Source organism: Dissoconium aciculare, assembly GCF_010015565.1.
Source record: "Dissoconium aciculare CBS 342.82 unplaced genomic scaffold K489scaffold_6, whole genome shotgun sequence".
Lineage (NCBI taxonomy): Eukaryota > Fungi > Ascomycota > Dothideomycetes > Mycosphaerellales > Dissoconiaceae > Dissoconium > Dissoconium aciculare.
The window spans coordinates 934,356-952,386 of NW_022984956.1; the positions used below are offsets into that span (position 1 = coordinate 934,356).

The 18,031-nt window shown below is 55.4% G+C and overlaps 8 protein-coding genes across 8 annotated transcripts; 2 read left to right on the forward strand and 6 right to left on the reverse strand.

The window, feature by feature from the left end:
- The first annotated feature begins 660 nt into the window (after positions 1-660).
- K489DRAFT_220193 (uncharacterized protein) lies at positions 661-2,330 on the forward strand. The gene is made up of 3 exons (XM_033599724.1): positions 661-1,139; positions 1,191-1,320; positions 1,390-2,330. The coding sequence occupies exons 1-3, from the start codon at positions 1,097-1,099 to the stop codon at positions 2,126-2,128; spliced, it is 912 nt and encodes a 303-aa protein (XP_033459947.1). The 5' UTR covers positions 661-1,096; the 3' UTR covers positions 2,129-2,330.
- Positions 2,331-2,531: 201 nt separating this feature from the next.
- Positions 2,532-4,578, reverse strand: K489DRAFT_431545 (MFS general substrate transporter; the record flags this gene model as incomplete). Its single annotated transcript, XM_033608449.1, has 3 exons — positions 4,055-4,578; positions 3,388-3,977; positions 2,532-3,309 (listed from the first exon to the last, which is right to left on the reverse strand). The coding sequence occupies exons 1-3, from the start codon at positions 4,292-4,294 to the stop codon at positions 2,532-2,534; spliced, it is 1,608 nt and encodes a 535-aa protein (XP_033459948.1). The 5' UTR covers positions 4,295-4,578.
- A 1,058-nt stretch (positions 4,579-5,636) lies between these two features.
- Positions 5,637-7,365, forward strand: K489DRAFT_394575 (class II aminotransferase/8-amino-7-oxononanoate synthase). Its single transcript, XM_033606808.1, has 4 exons — positions 5,637-6,493; positions 6,546-6,688; positions 6,746-7,184; positions 7,310-7,365. The coding sequence occupies exons 1-4, from the start codon at positions 5,665-5,667 to the stop codon at positions 7,327-7,329; spliced, it is 1,431 nt and encodes a 476-aa protein (XP_033459949.1). The 5' UTR covers positions 5,637-5,664; the 3' UTR covers positions 7,330-7,365.
- A 55-nt stretch (positions 7,366-7,420) lies between these two features.
- Positions 7,421-8,090, reverse strand: K489DRAFT_370526 (uncharacterized protein; the record flags this gene model as incomplete). The annotated part of the gene is made up of 2 exons (XM_033603146.1): positions 7,421-7,460; positions 7,486-8,090. The coding sequence occupies 2 exons, from the start codon at positions 8,088-8,090 to the stop codon at positions 7,421-7,423; spliced, it is 645 nt and encodes a 214-aa protein (XP_033459950.1).
- Positions 8,091-8,452: 362 nt separating this feature from the next.
- K489DRAFT_220242 (uncharacterized protein) lies at positions 8,453-10,241 on the reverse strand. Its single transcript, XM_033599725.1, has 2 exons — positions 9,201-10,241; positions 8,453-9,134 (listed from the first exon to the last, which is right to left on the reverse strand). The coding sequence occupies exons 1-2, from the start codon at positions 9,832-9,834 to the stop codon at positions 8,776-8,778; spliced, it is 993 nt and encodes a 330-aa protein (XP_033459951.1). The 5' UTR covers positions 9,835-10,241; the 3' UTR covers positions 8,453-8,775.
- Positions 10,242-10,605: 364 nt separating this feature from the next.
- Positions 10,606-11,277, reverse strand: K489DRAFT_380303 (uncharacterized protein). The gene has a single exon (XM_033604851.1). It carries the CDS (start codon positions 11,183-11,185, stop codon positions 10,649-10,651), a length of 537 nt encoding a protein of 178 aa, XP_033459952.1. The 5' UTR covers positions 11,186-11,277; the 3' UTR covers positions 10,606-10,648.
- Positions 11,278-11,662: 385 nt separating this feature from the next.
- On the reverse strand, positions 11,663-13,579 carry K489DRAFT_380305 (uncharacterized protein). The gene has a single exon (XM_033604852.1). The coding sequence runs from the start codon at positions 13,500-13,502 to the stop codon at positions 11,820-11,822; it is 1,683 nt and encodes a 560-aa protein (XP_033459953.1). The 5' UTR covers positions 13,503-13,579; the 3' UTR covers positions 11,663-11,819.
- A 370-nt stretch (positions 13,580-13,949) lies between these two features.
- Positions 13,950-17,004, reverse strand: K489DRAFT_338550 (uncharacterized protein; the record flags this gene model as incomplete). The annotated part of the gene is made up of 4 exons (XM_033602228.1): positions 13,950-14,421; positions 14,677-15,756; positions 15,999-16,250; positions 16,477-17,004. The coding sequence occupies 4 exons, from the start codon at positions 17,002-17,004 to the stop codon at positions 14,251-14,253; spliced, it is 2,031 nt and encodes a 676-aa protein (XP_033459954.1). The 3' UTR covers positions 13,950-14,250.
- Between the last annotated feature and the right edge of the window lie 1,027 nt (positions 17,005-18,031).

The window sequence follows — 18,031 nt, forward strand, 5'->3', positions numbered from 1 at the left end:
TTGATGACCACCTGGGCACCATGGCACACATAAGATCACAATAGGCTTTTCGAAACGAGCCGTTCGGCAAAGGCGACCCGACGCGCATCGATGACCCTGAAAATCCCCCAACGGATGCCGTGAACATCAATTACCAGATCTACCTAGGTATGCAAAAGAGTCGTTCGTCACCTCTGGCCTGAAAGGTATGCAGGCGGACAGAAATTTGGCATCTCCTCCTGCAGTACAAGTCGCATGTACGACACTTGCGTGGACGCAGCGTATGCTGATAATTCAACCAGGGTATACGCGGCCTCATCACTCAAGTCGTCAAATACCTGGGCACATGAGGGATTTCATGAGGGTCGATGTGATGCTCCATGCACCTGATCGCGCTTGATCCTCCTCAGCTTTGGGCAGTCCTCGGCGTCGATCTGGCCGATATATGCCCTAACATCCAAGGAACGTGTCGTTTACGAATCTGTCATTTAAGGCAAAATTTTACGCCCAGCGCGTGATGTGACGGTAGTTCCCAAAGGCCGTTATTCCGACTGTTCAGGACGACCCTTCCTTCATCTGTTGCGAAATCGGTAATTTCTTACCATTACAGGAAGAAACGATGATGGTCCGTTTCCGCATGCCAAGGGTAGCAAATGTGATCCCACGGCTCATTGCAATGCGAGATTATGTAGGAATATCGATATGGCCGGGTCACTGGAACATGCCGTGCCCAGCTCGGCTTTTTTCCTTGTCGCTGCGTACTACTCCGGCCTGAGGACGCCGTAGAGGGCGTTCTACAGCAGCCGGTGATCCTATGAGTTACTACGTAGCGTCAGTGAGTCTCCCGGGAAGTCGACATCCAGCATGTACTAGCGTGCTGCAGCTTACGGCTCATTCGAGCCCATCGATTCGACGTGCACTACGAACGTCTCAACCGGCATTCCAAGCTGCCTGTTTTGGCTGACAGCCACCGAAATGGTCTAAAGCATGGCAAGGACATTTCTCGCCATCGCTCCATTGCTCCTGTCAGGGGCTGATCAGCGTTGTCAAGGCGAGAATTGTATTAAAGAAGCTGCATCGGACAGATATTCGACCGGCCTAGTCCAGTTGTTTCACGATGGATGAACAGTACAAGAGCACCGACCCTTCAGAGTATCAAGGTAAAGCAGTACCGAGTCCGCGACGTGCCATCATCGCTTACAAGGCCAAAGTCTGCGATCAGTGTCGTTTTCGCAAGATCAGATGTGACCGAACGAAGCCAAAGTGTTCCAACTGCACACGGCTGGGTTGCCGTTGCGATTGGTCAGGGACTGGCAAGAGGAAAAGTCAAACAGCTAATGTGTGAGTCTTCCTCGTAAATTTCAAGCAGTGCTCCGTCATCTTCCGTGCGCCGCTCATTCTCAATAACAGCGTCAAGACCATCGGTGACTTGGTCGAACGATTGAATCAGCTTGACGAAAGAGTTTCAGAAATCGAACTCTCTTTGTTGAAGAACTCTCTTACCCGCTCTCGAGACGTTCAAGCTTTGGAGTCTTCGACGAGCCCACTGATTATGAGCAACGGCGGGTACTTGTCTCCACCGATGCAAACAAACGATCAAGTCGCAGAACGTGCGGTCCCGACTCCTATACCACCGCAGGTTCTCGCAGCCTTGAAGATTCTTGCTGCGTGGCGAGACCAGCAACAACCCAACGGTGTCGCAAGCAATGGATACATACATCGCAACCGAGAGTCTCAAGCAGGACATCCATCCGATATCACCCAAAATCCAACTCTAGAGGCTTTGCAGACTTTACAAAACCAGTGTCTCTCGCAAGAAAGAGGTGGTAGTCATTTTGGCTTTTGCCCTCGCACGCCAGAAGATGCCTTGGAGACAGCATACGGGAATGCCTGTTCCAGCAGCATATTGAGCCTGGATCCATCCCTCGCTTCAGGCATTCAATCATTATATCAGAGCAGAAGAGTCAATGCTCCAGTAACTAGTTATCAGCCATCTTTATCGTCCGACTCTTCGAGTACCAGCCAGAGCGGCGTCCAGAACAATTTCGACTTTCGAGACCTCGACTTCGACTTTAATCGTCTAGATCAGCTTGATCCGGCAGTGATGCAGAATCTTGAGAACCTTCTCCAACAATATTTCCCTCGATAGTTGTTACACTTAACGTCAGGTATCTATGGGTTCTTGCTGGAACGTGTTATTCTGTGAAAAAAATGAACAATGATCATCAACAAGCAAAATTACGCATGGAAACTGAAGTTCCCTTTGTTTCCTCCAATCTTTACTCGTTGCATGTATCCGAGTCAATCGGTGAGTTTTCAGTGCTGACTCCGGAGGATATCCACCGAATTGGAAAACCTCACCGTACACGACACGTCTTATCAACAGCTCGAGGATAATGATGAGGCGACAGTCCGTTCAGATTGCGGCACTATCGAGACTTTGTCTCTTAGATTTGACAGCTGGCCATCATTACATAGTATGGTGTCCGTCTCATGGTACTGGATCTCTTTCTGCAGTGTCAAACCTCCAGCATCATCACTCCTCGCGCTATTCATTGCAGACCTTGCTTTCCCTCCTCTTCATTTTCCAGTGAAAGCTCTTGGGTGAAGAAGGCGAGTACACAACCGGTGACTGCAAGGCCCGTGAGAGCATACCACACTGTCCTCCAAGCCATATCATACGAGTCCAAAACCGGACTGATCAGTGCGGGGTCGAGGTTCAGAGTTTTGAGCTGGGGGATGAAGCCAATCGCCTGGGATGCATCGCGGAGAACAGCGAGCTGTTCCGGCAGTCCAGCAGCCATGCTATTCATGGATGCTGCAAAGGTGCTGCTGAAAGCCGTGGCGCCGATGGCCAGTCCGATCAACCCTCCGAACAATCGGAACGAAACAAGGATTCCGATGGCGAGGCCCTGGTCCTCGACCGATGGAGCACTGGCTTGCATTGGGATGGGCGGTACGGTAAAAATCGTCCCGAGCCCGATTCCGGCAATGACTTGAAAGCTTGCTGTGATCGCGAGCGAAGAGTTCCTGTCCCAAATGCAGAAAAGACCAACACCGACTGTGAGGAATATCCAGCCTGCCCACAGCTCCCAGAGATATTTCTTGAAATAATCGATGCCAGCTGCCGCAATGCCGGTGAAGACCATCACAACGGCACAGAAAGGGAGAATCGAGACACCAGCCTGGAGCGGTGTCTCAAGGCGGACTGACTCGAAATACAAAGGCAGGTAGGTAAGGAGGGCATATAGGACCAGACCGTGGATGAATGCGCCATACAGGACGACTTTGGCGGTGCGCGAACCAAATATGCGGTATGGGAACATCGGGCTGGCCGGATATCATTCATAAAACGCAAAGCCGACAAGAACGAGGACGCCGATTACCAATGGGATGATGGTTCTCCACGAACCCCATGGATAGAGGTTCCCTGCCCAGCTGAGTGGAACCGCAAAAAGGATACTGCCGACCGCGAAGAGAGCGATTCCGATCCAATCGATGTTGCGCAACTTCGTTTTAAGGTCGTCCTCGATCGGCTTCAACTTCATGAAGAAAATGGCCAAAGGAAGCGCAACTGCAATGATAGGTAGGTTGATCCAGCCAATCCAGCGCCAGGAGACGTGCTCTGCGAAGAGTGCGCCTACGATCGGCCCGAGGATACAGCCTGTGGCCATCGGGATAGAGAGAAGCCCGATCCACAGCGCTCGGTCCTTGAGAGTTGTAATATCTGCGACAATAACTTCGCTCAAAACGTCAAGCCCACCACCTCCCAAACCTTGAATCACTCTTCCCAAGACAGCAACGGGCATGGATGGCGCGACGGCAAAAACGATGGAGCCGAGTCCAAATAAGAAAAATGCCGAGTAGAGAGGCGACTTCCGTCCGAGAACATCTGATACCGAAGCATAGATAGGTTGTATGATGGCCACGGCCAGCATAAATGAGATATTGGTCCAGAATGCCAGGAGAGTCGTGCCTCGCAGATCTGTCGTCAGGGTCTATACCATTGTGTATTAGTATTTTGCAGGATATCGTGGTACCGATAGCCAAGCGTAAGAAGCTCATTGGAACATACTGGAATGGCAACACCCAGCGCTGTCGCGTCGATAGACACCATCAGCACCATCAGTAACAGGCAAAGAAACGCGAGGTAGAATCGCAAGGGCTTGTTCCAGTTCGACTTCGGACCTGACTGTGCGATGTTGCCTTCATCCGTGGCGCTCAACGCCTTCTCCTCGTCTGAGACTTTGGAAGATTTCCGAGTCTCGGCGTCCTCCATCTTTGCTGCTTGCGAAGTCGCCATGGCGCTGCTCATCACGTTTGGCCAGATGTAATGAATGATATTACTACTCGGTGGGAGAGAGCAAGTCTAGACCATCATCTACCGCAAGTGCGATAAAAGCGAACTGTTGGAATGCGATACAACACAGAACGGACAACACAAAATCGGGCCGCATAACAACAGTGCTGTGACAAACACCAAGGTCGGAGCCAGCGTCCGCTGGCTGACAAAGCATGAAGCAGGTCGTGGTGATGACAAATCCATGATATACCCTCGAGGCTCTGTTGTCCATAGTGACGCAGGTAGATGCCAGGCAGGAAAGACTTGGCTGCCGACACCGCGTCCTACATGCCTGAAAGAGCAGTGATCCTACGTCGATCACCTCCAGGAAAGCACTTTGTGATATATCGCGCGGGACACGGATTCCGCGTTCGACCAATTCGGGGTAGTGTCAATGGAAGATAGAGTTTGACGTCCCGGTCCCGCTGCCGCGCGGAGCTGCGCCGCCGAAGCTATGTCGAATTACAGGGCGCCATGGTGCACCGTTCCTTACGAACGTCTATCGCGGTCCGCGCTGGTAATTTGCGCGCGCCGCTTGTCCATCAATGCAAGCTGTGTTTCCAAGCGCTGGACTTGAGCGTACTTCAGACTTCACGTCAGTCACTGGCAAGATCGTCATCTACGCTTTGACATCCTCGTTCTCATGCAGTCATTGCCGGAAAGCATGGTCGTGACCGAGTTACCGGAAATAATTGCCGTGCGTTTTGTGCCATAACGATCCTGCGAGAATCACGATGACGACCGACAACGCTTTCGTAGAGTATTCGGTGACGGATCCCGGCCCCGAAGAACCTGCAATCCCGGTCGGTGGCAGGATCGTTCAATAGTTCTGTCGTCGTTGACTCTCTCGGGCAAAGGTCCCCGCGCGGACGAGGATGAATCGCTCATATTATGAACGAGATGAAAGAATTGCTCATCGACAACGATGCAATAATGCTTCGCAGACGATGGTATGAGCATTTATGGTAGAGTGGGAAATCTGGCCGGTATCAAATGAGCGTTCACTGGAGCTCATCCATAGTCAAAATTCCACAGTAAGCTTCGAGGCTGCAACAAGCCGCGTTTTCAGACGCTGGCCTTCCCGCCTTCCGATGCTGTAAAGCTCGCCACCGCTCTAGGGAAGCGACCAGGAAGATGACTTCCTGAACGGAGTGGCAACGATTTGCGATGGTCTCTGGTCGGCTGCAGAAAGTGTAGATGAGCTTCATAAGCTATTCCGATCAAAGTAGCAATCACATGATTATATGAGCTTATGGTTGTAGGATTATATAGTCTGGCATACTATCGTGGCTCAGGTCGCTTCCCTCCTTCAACGAAACTCGACTTTGCCTCATTTTCTCACGATGGTTGACGCCAAGCAGCTTGTGGAATGGTTCCCGAACAAAAAGGCCAAGGCGCCGGGGATGAAAAATGCCAACGTCTTTTATCGGAACCTCGAAGAAGCTCTTGACATCAAGCGCGCCGAGAATGCCACCTTCACCATTCGCAAGAATGAACCGAACCCGCGTTCGATGGACTTCAGCACCCTCGACTTCCTACACCTTAGCAAATCCGGGCTGATCAGACAACCATTCCTTGATGAACTTAGTGCGCATCCTGACTTCCATCTCGGCGCTGGTGGCTCGAGGCTCCTCAACGGCAACAACGCTTATACCGACGAGGCCGAGAAGGAAATTGCCGAGTTTCACAGCGGCGAGACTAGCCTGCTGTTCCACTCGGGTTTCGAAGCCAATGTCGCAATTATGGTATCTGTACCGCGGCCGGGCGATGCAATCGTGTTTGACGAGCTCGTCCACGCTAGCATGCACGAAGGCATGCAGACCTCGAAAGCTTTGTGCAAGAAGAGCTTCAAGCACAACGACACTGAAAGCTTTCGCGAGGTGTTGCTCGAGATTCGGGAGTCCGAGCAGATGATCCGAGAAGGAAAACGCAGCATCTTGGTCGCCCTAGAATCTCTTTACAGCATGGACGGCGACTTGTGTCCGCTTAAGGAGCTCATCGAGATTGGTGGAGAGATCTTCCCCGACGGCAACATCCAATTCTTCGTCGATGAGGCGCACACCACTGGAGTTTTCGGTCATCAAGGTCGAGGTTTCGTCAATGAGCTTGGTCTGGAGCACAAGGTGGCCATTCGTATGCACACATATGGCAAAGCCTTGGCGTGCACGGGTGGTAAGTGTCCTCCAAGAACGAATTTCCGTGCTGGATGCTCACATCAATCTAGCATCTGTCGTATGCAATGACACTGTGCGTGATACACTGGTGAATACCGCACGTTGCTTCATTTACAGCACTGCCCCATCGTTCCCTATGGTGGCGGCAATCAAAGCTGGGTACTATCTAATGAGGTCCGGTCAAACCGAGGCTGTAAGTTGTGGACTCTGCATTGCTCACCATGGAAGCATCTGCTGATTGCAAGTCTAGCTGCAAGATAACATTCGCCACAATGTCAAGCACTTCTGCAAGACCATGTCTGAGCACGAAATTTGGGACGAGGCGAACGACGAAGGCATCCTGCGGATTCCCAACATGGATGATTGGGAGAACAACCCCATGATCACACAGGTCATGCCTGTTATGACTCGCCAGAGATATACCAAGTTTCTCTGCTACCATCTGCAGCTTCAAAGTCTCAACTGCTTTCCTATCGACTACCCTGTGGTTCCACGTGGTTTCAACCGTCTGCGAATCGTCTTTCACGCCACGAACACCGAAGCCGAGGTGGAACATCTAGCTAACAGCATCTGTGAGTGGGCTCAAGAGATGCTATTGCTAGAAGAGAGCGGAAAGGGTGGTGTCAGGATCCCTTCGGCTGCTCGACAAGTTAATGAGGCTCATGCGGCCGCCGAGCTCGGTCGCGCGGGTGATCTTGCACCTGTGTCGGGCCAGGGACAAGGACGAGCAGCTAATTATCAGCTTCCCGTCCGGCCTGTTGCAGCAGGCGGAATCGCTGTCATGTAAATATGTTGCTTAAATATGTTCTCCCAGGCGTCCCGAGTGGTCCTTAAGGCCAGTGCAAATTTCTCCAGAACCGGTCACGCTGTTTGAGGTCCCGCTTCCTGAGGGATATGGATGTACTTGAATTCCGTTGCTCCCGCATCAAACAGCGACAAAATGATGTGAAGACCGCTCTTCCGGACTGTTCAGGAGCAGAGAACGAGTACGTCGACCAATCCGAAGTGGTTTCGGTTAGTTCGAAACCAAGACCAATCTTGAAGGCATCCCTGAGCCCTCGCTGTTGAGATTGAGCTCTTCGACGGCGTTTGCACCGCGACTTCTGATGCGCAACCAGATTGCTCTTCCGCGTGAACGAGGCATTGCAGGAATCGCAATGGATCCGTAGTCGTCGCTCGCGGAGATGACGAAGATAGTTCTCGCGGCAGGAAAATGCTCGTCCATCACAGCCATGGTCGTAACACCGTCGGATCTCGTCATTTGGGATGTTGGCGTCGACCGATGCGCTCGCTGAAGCGGGCGATAGCGCGTGTTCACCGGGCGTGTGGCTGTCGAGACGCTGGGCCTCCGGTGCAAGCAAATCTGGTCTTAGAAGGAAGAGGCGTTGTATCTCTTCTGCTGAAAGCATCGGTAAATCCGCACGCGATTGCTGAGCGATGCAGCAGTCGGTAGATGTCGGCTCGTTGACGTTGAATCGCGAAAGGCTTTCCAGATCACACTGTGGGCTTCGCTCACACCATGCTATGAGCTCGTTGATGTCGTACGTGCTGAGTTCGGGGTGCATCTGTATTTGGAAATCATCTTGAGAAGACATCGTGAATTGCGTGCACGAGTGCTGAACGGGCATGGACATTGGTATCTGTCAAAGTATAGGTTGGCGACCCATCTGTATTTATCTTGGTCCCACAGTGGATAGTCCTCCGGCGGGCAGGTCACGGCGCGTAAACGTCCATCGCTAGACAAAAGCATCAACAGAAGCATGATTTGATGTTATAAAGAACATCGCTATTGAAATGCGTGCACCAATGTCATCAAACAGTGTTTTGTTAATGATTCCAACAGAAGAATGTTTGCGCTAGTGTACAAGGTTTCAGTGCTTAGGATTTTGTTAGACTTTAGCACCGCTAGGACATGGACTGACGACATGAATATAAGAACGAGACATCACTGGAATATTCTAAATCAAAAGTAAGCGCAGATCATAGGCGGGAACGCCGATGTGAAATGTGCTAGGTCGCTCCATGCATACCGCAGTATCCGACGGGGTCCCCTACGCTGTGCACCCGCGTAAGGCTCGACTAAAGCCGATCTCATTGCGCGACTGAATCCTTTCCTCGGCCACGCCGACTTTTTAATAAGCTTGTTGGTGGAATTTGACACCACGAATGTAACGGCGATCGACAGACTATCTCAACAAGGCATACCGCACCGATGCACCATTGTAATCCGCTATCGTTCTTGACGCTGATTGCTCGGCATTGTGTCCTGATGGGAATCTCTCACAACGACAGCAGCGCCACAATTATTGAGGTGGTAAGGCCGAGCGCGAACCCCATATCGCTTTGAATGCAAGTGGCGGAGTTGTGATCAACCTTCGCATTACCACCGGTACCGCTGTTGCTGGTGGAGTTACTGCCCGAAGGTTGGGGATTGTTTGAAGCGGCTGCGCGATTACAAATCAGACTAGCAGGGCTGGTGTACACGCCCTTCAATCCAAGTATGTGCACATTGCTGGCTTGTAGATCGTAAGCCGTGCGGTTGCCGGCAGCGTAAGCCTCACTGATCGCGTACGCGTATGGTTCACCCTTGGAAACTAATGTGGTTCCATTCGAGCTTGATTTGCTATAATTACCAAAACCTGCATGCATGAGTGCTCGTCAGTATTGGGTTGGACAAAGTGTCAGGTATGCCATCCGTAACGTACGTGCACTGGAAAAGCCGTAGCCATCGCCGAGCGCTACCCCGAAGGTGCCACCGCACGATTGCGACACAGCAGTAGTCGAGGTACTGAAATCAGAGCAATCGCTGCGAATGCCTCCGATAAGGTCCATGAGTGCCTTCACACACTCGGCACCCAGCATACTAGTACAGTCAGAGCTGGTGGGATCATATTTCTCGGTCACATTCAAGGAAAAGAGAGCGTCGACAAGAAGCGCGCATGAACTAGATCCCGCGAGCTCTGGCTTCTGCGCGACCTCTGCCTGCAGAGCATCATCAAGGGTCCCTCCAGAAGGCCAGGTGAAGGAATGAGTCGTGTAGGCGACATGCGCATCTGTCAGTTGAAAGAGCGAGGCGTTCGGCATGTTGACATCGCTGACGCGAACTGTCCAATTCCACGTGCCCAATCCTGCATGCTCGAAGCTGACAGTGTGCGTGCTGTTGGGACTGTGGTCAGCGACGCTAAGAGCGGCGAATCCTGATATTGGCCGGCCAGGGCGTACGCTCTCACGAGCCATCACCGTCGACTGGAGTAGCGCCCATGAGAAAAGGATCAACGCCATATCGAGCTGTCGCGGGACCTGTCGATGTTGGAATATGATGGCAAAGGAGAGAGACATGTGCGTAGTGAAGATCGCAGCGCTTTTCTTTTCGAGTCATCATTACGGCGCAGCATGAAGAACTGTGACGACGTTCCTCGGCTACGAGATCGCCATCGCCATCATCATCGTGCGCTTCAAGTAGAAACCGCGCGCCGGTAGTTCCTCGAAACCTACTCGGTTTGCTCCTCACGATCTTCACGGCCTCATGAGAAGCTTTTGCGGCGCGGTGAACATGACGTCGGGCTGGACAGTGACAACAAGATCGGCAAGCGGGAAGCACGCTTGTGAGGAGCTAGAGGAGGTAGTCAGGCTGCTAGAAATGGATTCGTGAAGCTATTTCCGGGGCGAGTTGCATATGATCGTCCGAGCGATGTTGGGCCCAATGTCCCCAGCCATGCCTACATTTCCAAGGAGGTTCTTCGCTTCTGAGGTGGATTGGAAGTCAACGGCCCGGTGCCGAGTCAGCAGCAGACGCCGGCCGCTTGAAGCATGACTCGGCCTACACCTCCCGAATGCCGCCCGGGCGTGTTATTATTACTGTACAGGCATCGGTCACACCGGACGGGGCACCCTGATGGCTATTTTCCATTGATGGAAACGACATCTCACAGGACTCGCAAGCTGGGAGGTATTGGATGAGGGAGTGTCAAATTAGTCATCAATGGACTGATATATCGGGTCTACACGTGACTTCCAATCCAACATTTCTATGGATATGTCCATGTCTCCCACAGTTTTTCCATCGACCGCTCACGTCTTGTCGAGATGTATTCAGAGTCAAAGGCCTTCCCGCCTCTCCCGACAGTTCAACAACAGCTCAATCATCACTAAATCAGGATGCATTCAAATCAGTAGAGATGCTTTTCAGAATGTCGAATCGCGCATTGGCCTCCTTCGACCAGACCTCCGACCTCCGATAATAGCCCTCGTAGATCGGTACGCCTCTCTCCTTTTCACCCGTCAAGTCCACCCAGTCTAGCTTCGTCGACGTGAAGATATGGACGTCGGGCTTCATCCCTGCCCGCGAACGATCCGCATGGTCGATCGTCCCCAGCTTGACATATTTCATCCAGGTCCCGTCGCCGCCGTAGTCCGCGTACACCGCGACCCAGCACTCCGGACACCTCGCGATGACTTGCCCTTCGCCGGACGGCGTCGGGGTCGGGACATGCTTCGGCTTGGTGGAAGAGGTGAGGCGGAAGTTGCTGCTCTCGATGATCGCGTTCAGAGCGAAGGCGCCCCCGGACTCCCGCTGGCACCACGTGCAATGGCAACAGTGGATGCAGAGGAACGGGGCCAGGACTTCGTAGGTGACGGCCTTGCAGTCGCAGTGGCCATTGCACGGGATGAATCCTTGTTCCGTCGACATCGTGTCTTGCGGTCGCCTGCAGTTCAGCCTTGCTCGTCGGTGTTCGTCGATCGCGTTGCCGGCTTCGAAACTTCTTCTGCTGTCGCCAAAGGTTGGAGAGGACTATCAAGAAGGAAGAGAGATATCGGCGAAGGGGTCTCTATCATTATAAGCTGACGAAGGATTCCGCGCGGGGTAGGTTATCTCTTCTTCTCAAGTCCGTCGACTGCCAATTGCCTTGTCTCGTGTCCGGCGTGCTTCGGGGCGAATGAACCGACATTTCTCCGGCATGGTCGGGGACTCCTGCAATTGGCCGAAGACGTGCCAAAAGCAATGTCGCTGTGCTCGATTTCCCTGCGTTTCCAGTCTGGATGTCTGCCCGCCCGTTCTGCTTCTGCTTTTGGATTTATCTTGGCCCTCACTGCAAACCTTGGAATCATCGTATTCAGGGGCTGACAACCCTAACGCAGAAATATCGACGGATGCAAAAATGAAGATCAGCTCATGGAATGAACATCATTCGTGTGTGTATACAAATAATCAAGTCTCAACCATTATCGAGCGATTTTTTCCGTTCAGAAATGTTCCCCTACAAGATCGATGTTCACAAGTCACTTCGATTAGCCTCCGAGGCGTGAACTATTCCTGCCGGCAATCAGCCCCTTTCCGTCCCAGCAACACCCACGACCCCAAACCACGCCATACCCGCCAACGCACCACCGACGATCGTCAGCGCCGGGGGACTCTTGAACCATTGCGTCGCGACGAACGCCGAGGCCGCGACGACTCCCCAGAACGGATCGACCGTGAGGGGCCCCGACGCCGACGCGCGTTGCACGCTGGAGCTCGTCGCCGGGGTGTAGATGTACCCGACGAGGAACAGCTGCCAGACCGCCGTGTACACGAGTCCCGCAGCGGCGGCGTTCAAGCCCCGCAGGACGCTCTTGGTCACGCCCAGTTTGCGCCAGCTGTTGTAGACCGGCAACAGGGCGAGCTTGAGCAAGATCCCGGGCGAGAAAATACCCAGCCAGCCGAGGAAGGCGCCGAGCAGAGGGTTCTGGGGGAGCGACAGCATGCCGAGGTAGACGGCGAAATTGAAATTCGGGCCGGGGAAGGCCTGCAGGATGGCGAAGCCGAGCAGGAAGTCGCGCGATTCGACCCAGCCGTTGTCGACGGTGTAGCCGCGGAGCAGGGGGATGACGACGGGTCCGCCGCCGAAGATGATGATGCCCGCCAGCGCCATGTTCGCGAAGAAGTCCATCGCGCGCGGCGGCGAGGGCAGTTGGCCGCGCACGACAAGCAGCGTGATCAGAAAGACCAGGAGGGTGAAGCCGAGGCCGAAGGCTAATCTCTTGTCTGGGACCATGAGCTTGGTGGCGTCTCTTGCGTCGACAATCTCGGTAGATGTCACGTTCGGCGACGGAACAGCTGCGGCCTGTGTGTTTCTGTTGCGGAGCGTGGATGATGCAGGCTGTGTTCTATCCTGAGGGGAGGTTTCAGTAGTGCCCCCCAGCCTCTGAGACCCGTCAGAGCCTCGTGCCGGCAGCGACTCAAGCTCGATATCCTGCGAAGCCGTTTGCGGCGCTTCGGCTTGCTCCTTCCGCAGGCTTCGACGAATCCTGCCCGGCACGAGGAGCTCGAACAGCTTCCGTCGATAATCGAAGACCAGCGTGATGAGCCCGCCCGCGAACACCAACACCGGGTACATCCACGGCGCATGGTAACAGATCCCGAAGGACGCCGTCCCCAGCACGAGCAGCCTGGTCACGCCGTCCGTGATCGCCGTCTGCGAGAGCTGGTACGCCGCCAGCGCGATCAGGCCCACGGCGCTGGCGTTGAGCCCCGTGAGCAAGGCCAGGACCGTCGGCGGCAGGCGCTCGGGGAAGGCGCGCACGCCCGCCCCCAGCGCCGCCATCCCGACGGCCCCGGGCAGCGACCAGAGGAGGAACGCCAGCAGGCCCGCGAGCGTCCCGTTCCGCACGACGGCGATGGAGAAGGCCAGTTGCGTCGAGCCCGGACCGGGCAGCGCATTGCCGAGCGCGAAGAGGTCCGCGAAAGTCGTCGCGTCCACCCAGGCGAGCTTGTCGACGAACAGGCGTCGCAGGATGACGACGTGGACGCCCGGCCCGCCGAAGGCGGTGAAGCCTAGGTGCCAGAAATGTCGGATGGTTTCGATCAATCGCGGGCCGAGTTTGCGGGTGTTTGTGACGGCATTGTCGTCGTCGTCGTCGTCCACGGTGGTGCCGTCGCGCAGGGAGCTATGGTCTTGTCCGCGCGTGGCGACCGGCTCGCTTGATTTAGGGATGACAGTTGTGTGGGTGACCGTGGTTGTAGACATTTTTCTTCCCTTTCGGAGAACCCAACGGCTTCGAGCAATGCGAGAAAAGGCCGGGAAAGGCCGTTTGGCGCAACCGATGAATGAGGGAAGGGATACTTGTAGCCATTGACTCACTTCGAGACAGATGCCACGAGGCGCGCTAGTGGGGACCCTGGGGCGTTTCCCATGCACGTGGGTGGTACATGTTTCGCATGTGGTGGGCGGCACCGGCGTCCACGCTGATTTAGGGTTGCGAGGTGGGCTTTTTGCGAGGGTCTCAGATGGCTTGCATTGCCATCACGTTACAATTGATTTTAGGAGATCTGTGCAAGACGCAGTTCAAACATGGAGAGACGAACAGGCTCTCGGGAAGGAGTTGTTATGGGTAGGTATGTGCGTTTCTCACGGTTGGAACGACAAGCGTATCCTGCACATCCGGTTGGCCACCATGTTTGATATTTATGTCGCGCTGTGCAGGACATTTTAATTGTGTCGATTCTGTTCTGGAGTCTGCATAACCTATTCCGCGACGACGACCAACACAAGATAATCTAGATTTCCATTGAGATCTTCACTACATCAAACTGTGAAACGTAAAAATAAACGAGAGTCCATAATTTCCGACCAGGACACCCACCGCTAAAATCGCTGACAGACCGGAACCACAAAAAAAAGGAAAAAAATGGAGATGCCAAGCATTCTCCGCTCGTCATAGAAAGGGAGGGGAACTATGAAAAGAGATGTGGGGGATGTGGTGGACGGGATCGTCTCAGATTTTCTCCGGCAGGGGGAGGCATCGCTCCTGGGCGCGCTTCGTCGCGTCCACGAACCCGTCGCGCTCCTCTTCCGTTTTGAATTCGATCCGGAGGCCCGTGACCCGTTTGACCGTGTCGCGGCGCTGTTGGCGCACGACCGCGGGGGCGCCGCCAATGGAGGCCGTCTCCGTCACGGAGGTGTCGGTGCGGGTGAGCGGCGGGGGCACCGGGTTTCCGGCGTCGGCGGTGCTCGACCCGGCCACCGGGGTCCCTGGCGTGCCCGGCACAAGCAGATTGTGGTTGGTGGAGATGGATCCGGGGGTGGACCCGGCAGTGTAGGAGGCGGAGGACGACGGTGCGGCGGTGGAGGCGGCGATGGAGGGCGAGGCGGTGGTAGAGGTGTTGGAAGAGGTTGAGGTTGCGACCAGGCCGGGCCGCACGACCGTGATATCGATGCCCTTCACCTTGGCATGTTTCGCCGAATCGGCTTTGATACGGACCTCCTGTAGTGAGGAGTTGATCCACCATCGAGCCCAGCCATTTCCGAAATTCGATGATACGTGGAGGAGAGCGAGCAGACCGCCTTGCGCGCCTGGCGTGGAGACGCCGTCGTCTTCCCAAAGACGGAGCATCTCGATGTTGGCGAACTGCTCCTCAAAGGCAAACGTGCCGCGCAGACCCGGGTGGATGACCGTGGTTTTGGTGGTTCGATAGCTGCCGATCAACGTACGACCGAAGACAGCAGACTGGAAGGCGACGGCGTCGTTTGCCGAGGCAAAGTAGTAGTTCACCCAGGATGTGCGTTGCTCCTCCCGGAGCGGCGCGCCCCAGATTTCGGCGTGGAACTTGAGGTTCACGTGAGGCCCATCCACTGGTTGAAGGGAGACTTTCTCGGGCTCGAAGTATGAGCAGTAAGGCACGGTCTCGTTGACCTCGGAGAGCTTGTGTTGGATGCGATGCGTGCCGTCAGAGGAGAGGATCCAGATCGAGGTGACGACTTTGGTGCCGACATGCTCGCGGTTCTCGCGCTTCCGGACCACGCAAATCCGGGCCTCGCGACAGGCCTCCACCATCTCAACATTATACCGAGGATCAGGCTCGTCGAGGTTGGTGCGGGAGTATTCGATCAGACGGCCACGGACGTCGCAAAGAATGGCGGAATTCCGGAACAATTGCCTCTCGAACTGTGAGCCATCCAGATAAGATGGCGTCTGCGCTTGAAGCACCGGCGATTGTCGCCGCGACGCCGGCTTTGCCGTTTGAGGTCGCGAAGGCACCTGCGGCTGAGACGGACCGGGGTTGGCGGGCAGCGAAGGCCGTCCACGTCGTTGTCCCCCAAAGAATGACGAAGGCGTCGCGGGCGCGGTCTCACCGCTGTCTCCCGCCATCGCTGGCGGCGGGAGTAGATTTGTGGCGCCGGAGGGTCCAGAGAATCGCCATGATCGACCACCGCGGCTGTTCGGGGAATGGCTTTGACCGGGATGCTCGCGAGCCACGCCGTCGGAGGCTCCGAAATCGTGCTCGTCGACGGCGAGATCTATGGCTTCGAAGCGGCTCGGGAGAGTGGTTGACTCGCGACGTGGGACGTTGGACTCCCGGCGGGAGACAGGTTCGGATCGTGCAAAAGCGCTGTCGTTGGGCGATGGTGCCAGAGCGGGGACGATATCGAGGTGGGCGCCGATGCTATGGCGGTCGTCCTCGAGCGATCCGTTCTCGAACCCCCAGTCCATCGAACGGCCATGGTCGTCCTCACGAGCGTGACGGACGTCCGTCGCGATCGGACCGAGACGGCTGGGACCAGCCGGAGGGCTGGCGTAGAGCACGGAATCCTCCCGAGAATTGGCCGTCCGAGCGCGCGCACGGACGACAGGCCTCGTCGTGGTGGAGCCCGGTTTGGAGTCCCGGCCAGGGTGCCGGGGTGGGGGCACAAGCGTGGGGGGAAGCGAAGAGGAATTGGCAGCCGAAGGCATGGGCGGCAGCGGCGGGGCTCCAAGCACGTGGGATGACGGAGCACCTGCACTCGTGCTTGCACCTGCGCCTCCTCCCGGCGTTCTGCATTCGAGGGCCGCCGCACTCGTGCTCACACTGGTGCGCGCGCTATTCGGCGCACTGTGCCAGCGGTTACCTGGATGCACGTAGAGCGGAGAGACGCTGCTGTCGTCGCTGGCGATCGCGTCCAAGCTGTCGTGCGCGTCCTGGATCTGGTCGCGGGTGTCGTCGTGATGTCGGCGGTCATGCACGCGCGACATGCTCTCCGCCATGGGTACGACCATGTGATCCAGCCTCGCCAACGAGCGCGACCGCAGCACCTCCGTGGCCATGGTGATGGCGCGGGTGTGGAGATGGAGCAGAGATCGGAGCTCGCTCAGGTCGCCTCCTGCGGCGGTCCATTTGAATGTCTTGTAGCCCGCGATCACGACCTCGCTCCAGTTGCGCTCCACCACGAACCCACTGCTCGTCTCTTTCTTCCTGATCACTTGGTAGCGCTCGACGAAACCTTCGAGATCGCTCAGTGTCTTCCGCGCACTGTCGAGGACGGTGTTGAGTGCGGCTCTGGTCTCCGCGTCAGCCTGGTGCAGGATGTTGTTGTTCGAATGCAGGGCTTCGGCCAGCATCTTCAGCGCTTCGCTGAGTGCGTTTGCTTCTCGCTCGATCTCTGCGAAGTCGGCGGGCGCGGTTTGCCTCTTGTTCGAGAATGCCCGACCGATCTTCCAGGCCATCTGCGACTGCATGAGAACATCGCCGACCGACAGCGATGGGGTCGCCATGTCGGAGGAGGCTCGTCGAGCCGACGGCGGCAGAAATGCAGCCCAGACGATCGTAGGGCGGCGTGTAGAACTAAACCGTCCAAACCTCTCGGTCTGCTGGGAGGATGTCGATGTGCATGGACTTGCGAGAGTGGCTATGCGGCGATCAGGGCAAGTCGGGTCGGTGACAGGGCGCAAGCTCTCGCCGATATGACGCTGCGCCGCGAGTAAGCTAGATCCACTGTCGCGTAGAGGGCGGCCTCAATGTCGGGGAATATTTGGTAGCATCGAAGGGCCGTCGGAGGGATGTGAAAAGCGACTGTCGAACCCGGGATGCGAATTATAATCACGGACGCAATATGGACTCGGCAGTGCCAGGTTCCAGAGCAGAGCAGAGCCGTACCCAGACAATCAATTTCGGGCTAAAAGCGTAGCACGGGGCAGTCGGCCGCCAATAGAAGCCATGAAACAGGGTAGCTGCTCGTCACGAAGATGCGCCAAGCCTGGCAGCACGGCCGTTGAAACAAGCCCGACGCTGTGGGTCGCCGTCGCCGTCGCCAATAATAAATAACAATAATAATGGGGAGGATGATGATGATACAATCGGACGATGCCTGCAGGTGGTGGGTAGCGGAAAACGTGTCGAGGATGGCGATGGACGCCGAGGAGAAAAAGGATGGTTGAAATTCCACGGGGATCTAGTTGGAAATGGTAATGATTGATGAGGGACGACGACGACGACGACAGCCCGAGGAGAAGGAGGAGGAGGAGGAGGAGGAACACACCGGCGTGCATGTACTGCGGTCAGTGTGCTGTACCGTACCGTATGTATATCACGTTGTTGACCGTCATCATCAGGCCATATATACATGTATATATACACGGAAGCTCGTGACTGTGCCTCTTATTATTTATCATTCCTACAGCACAGCTGTGGGCGGTTGAAATCAATTGGTCCATACACAAGTGATGATAACATACAGTACACCAACAGAGAAGACTGACAAGGAGAAGGAGGAGCAGCAGCAGGAGAAGGAGGAGGAGGAGG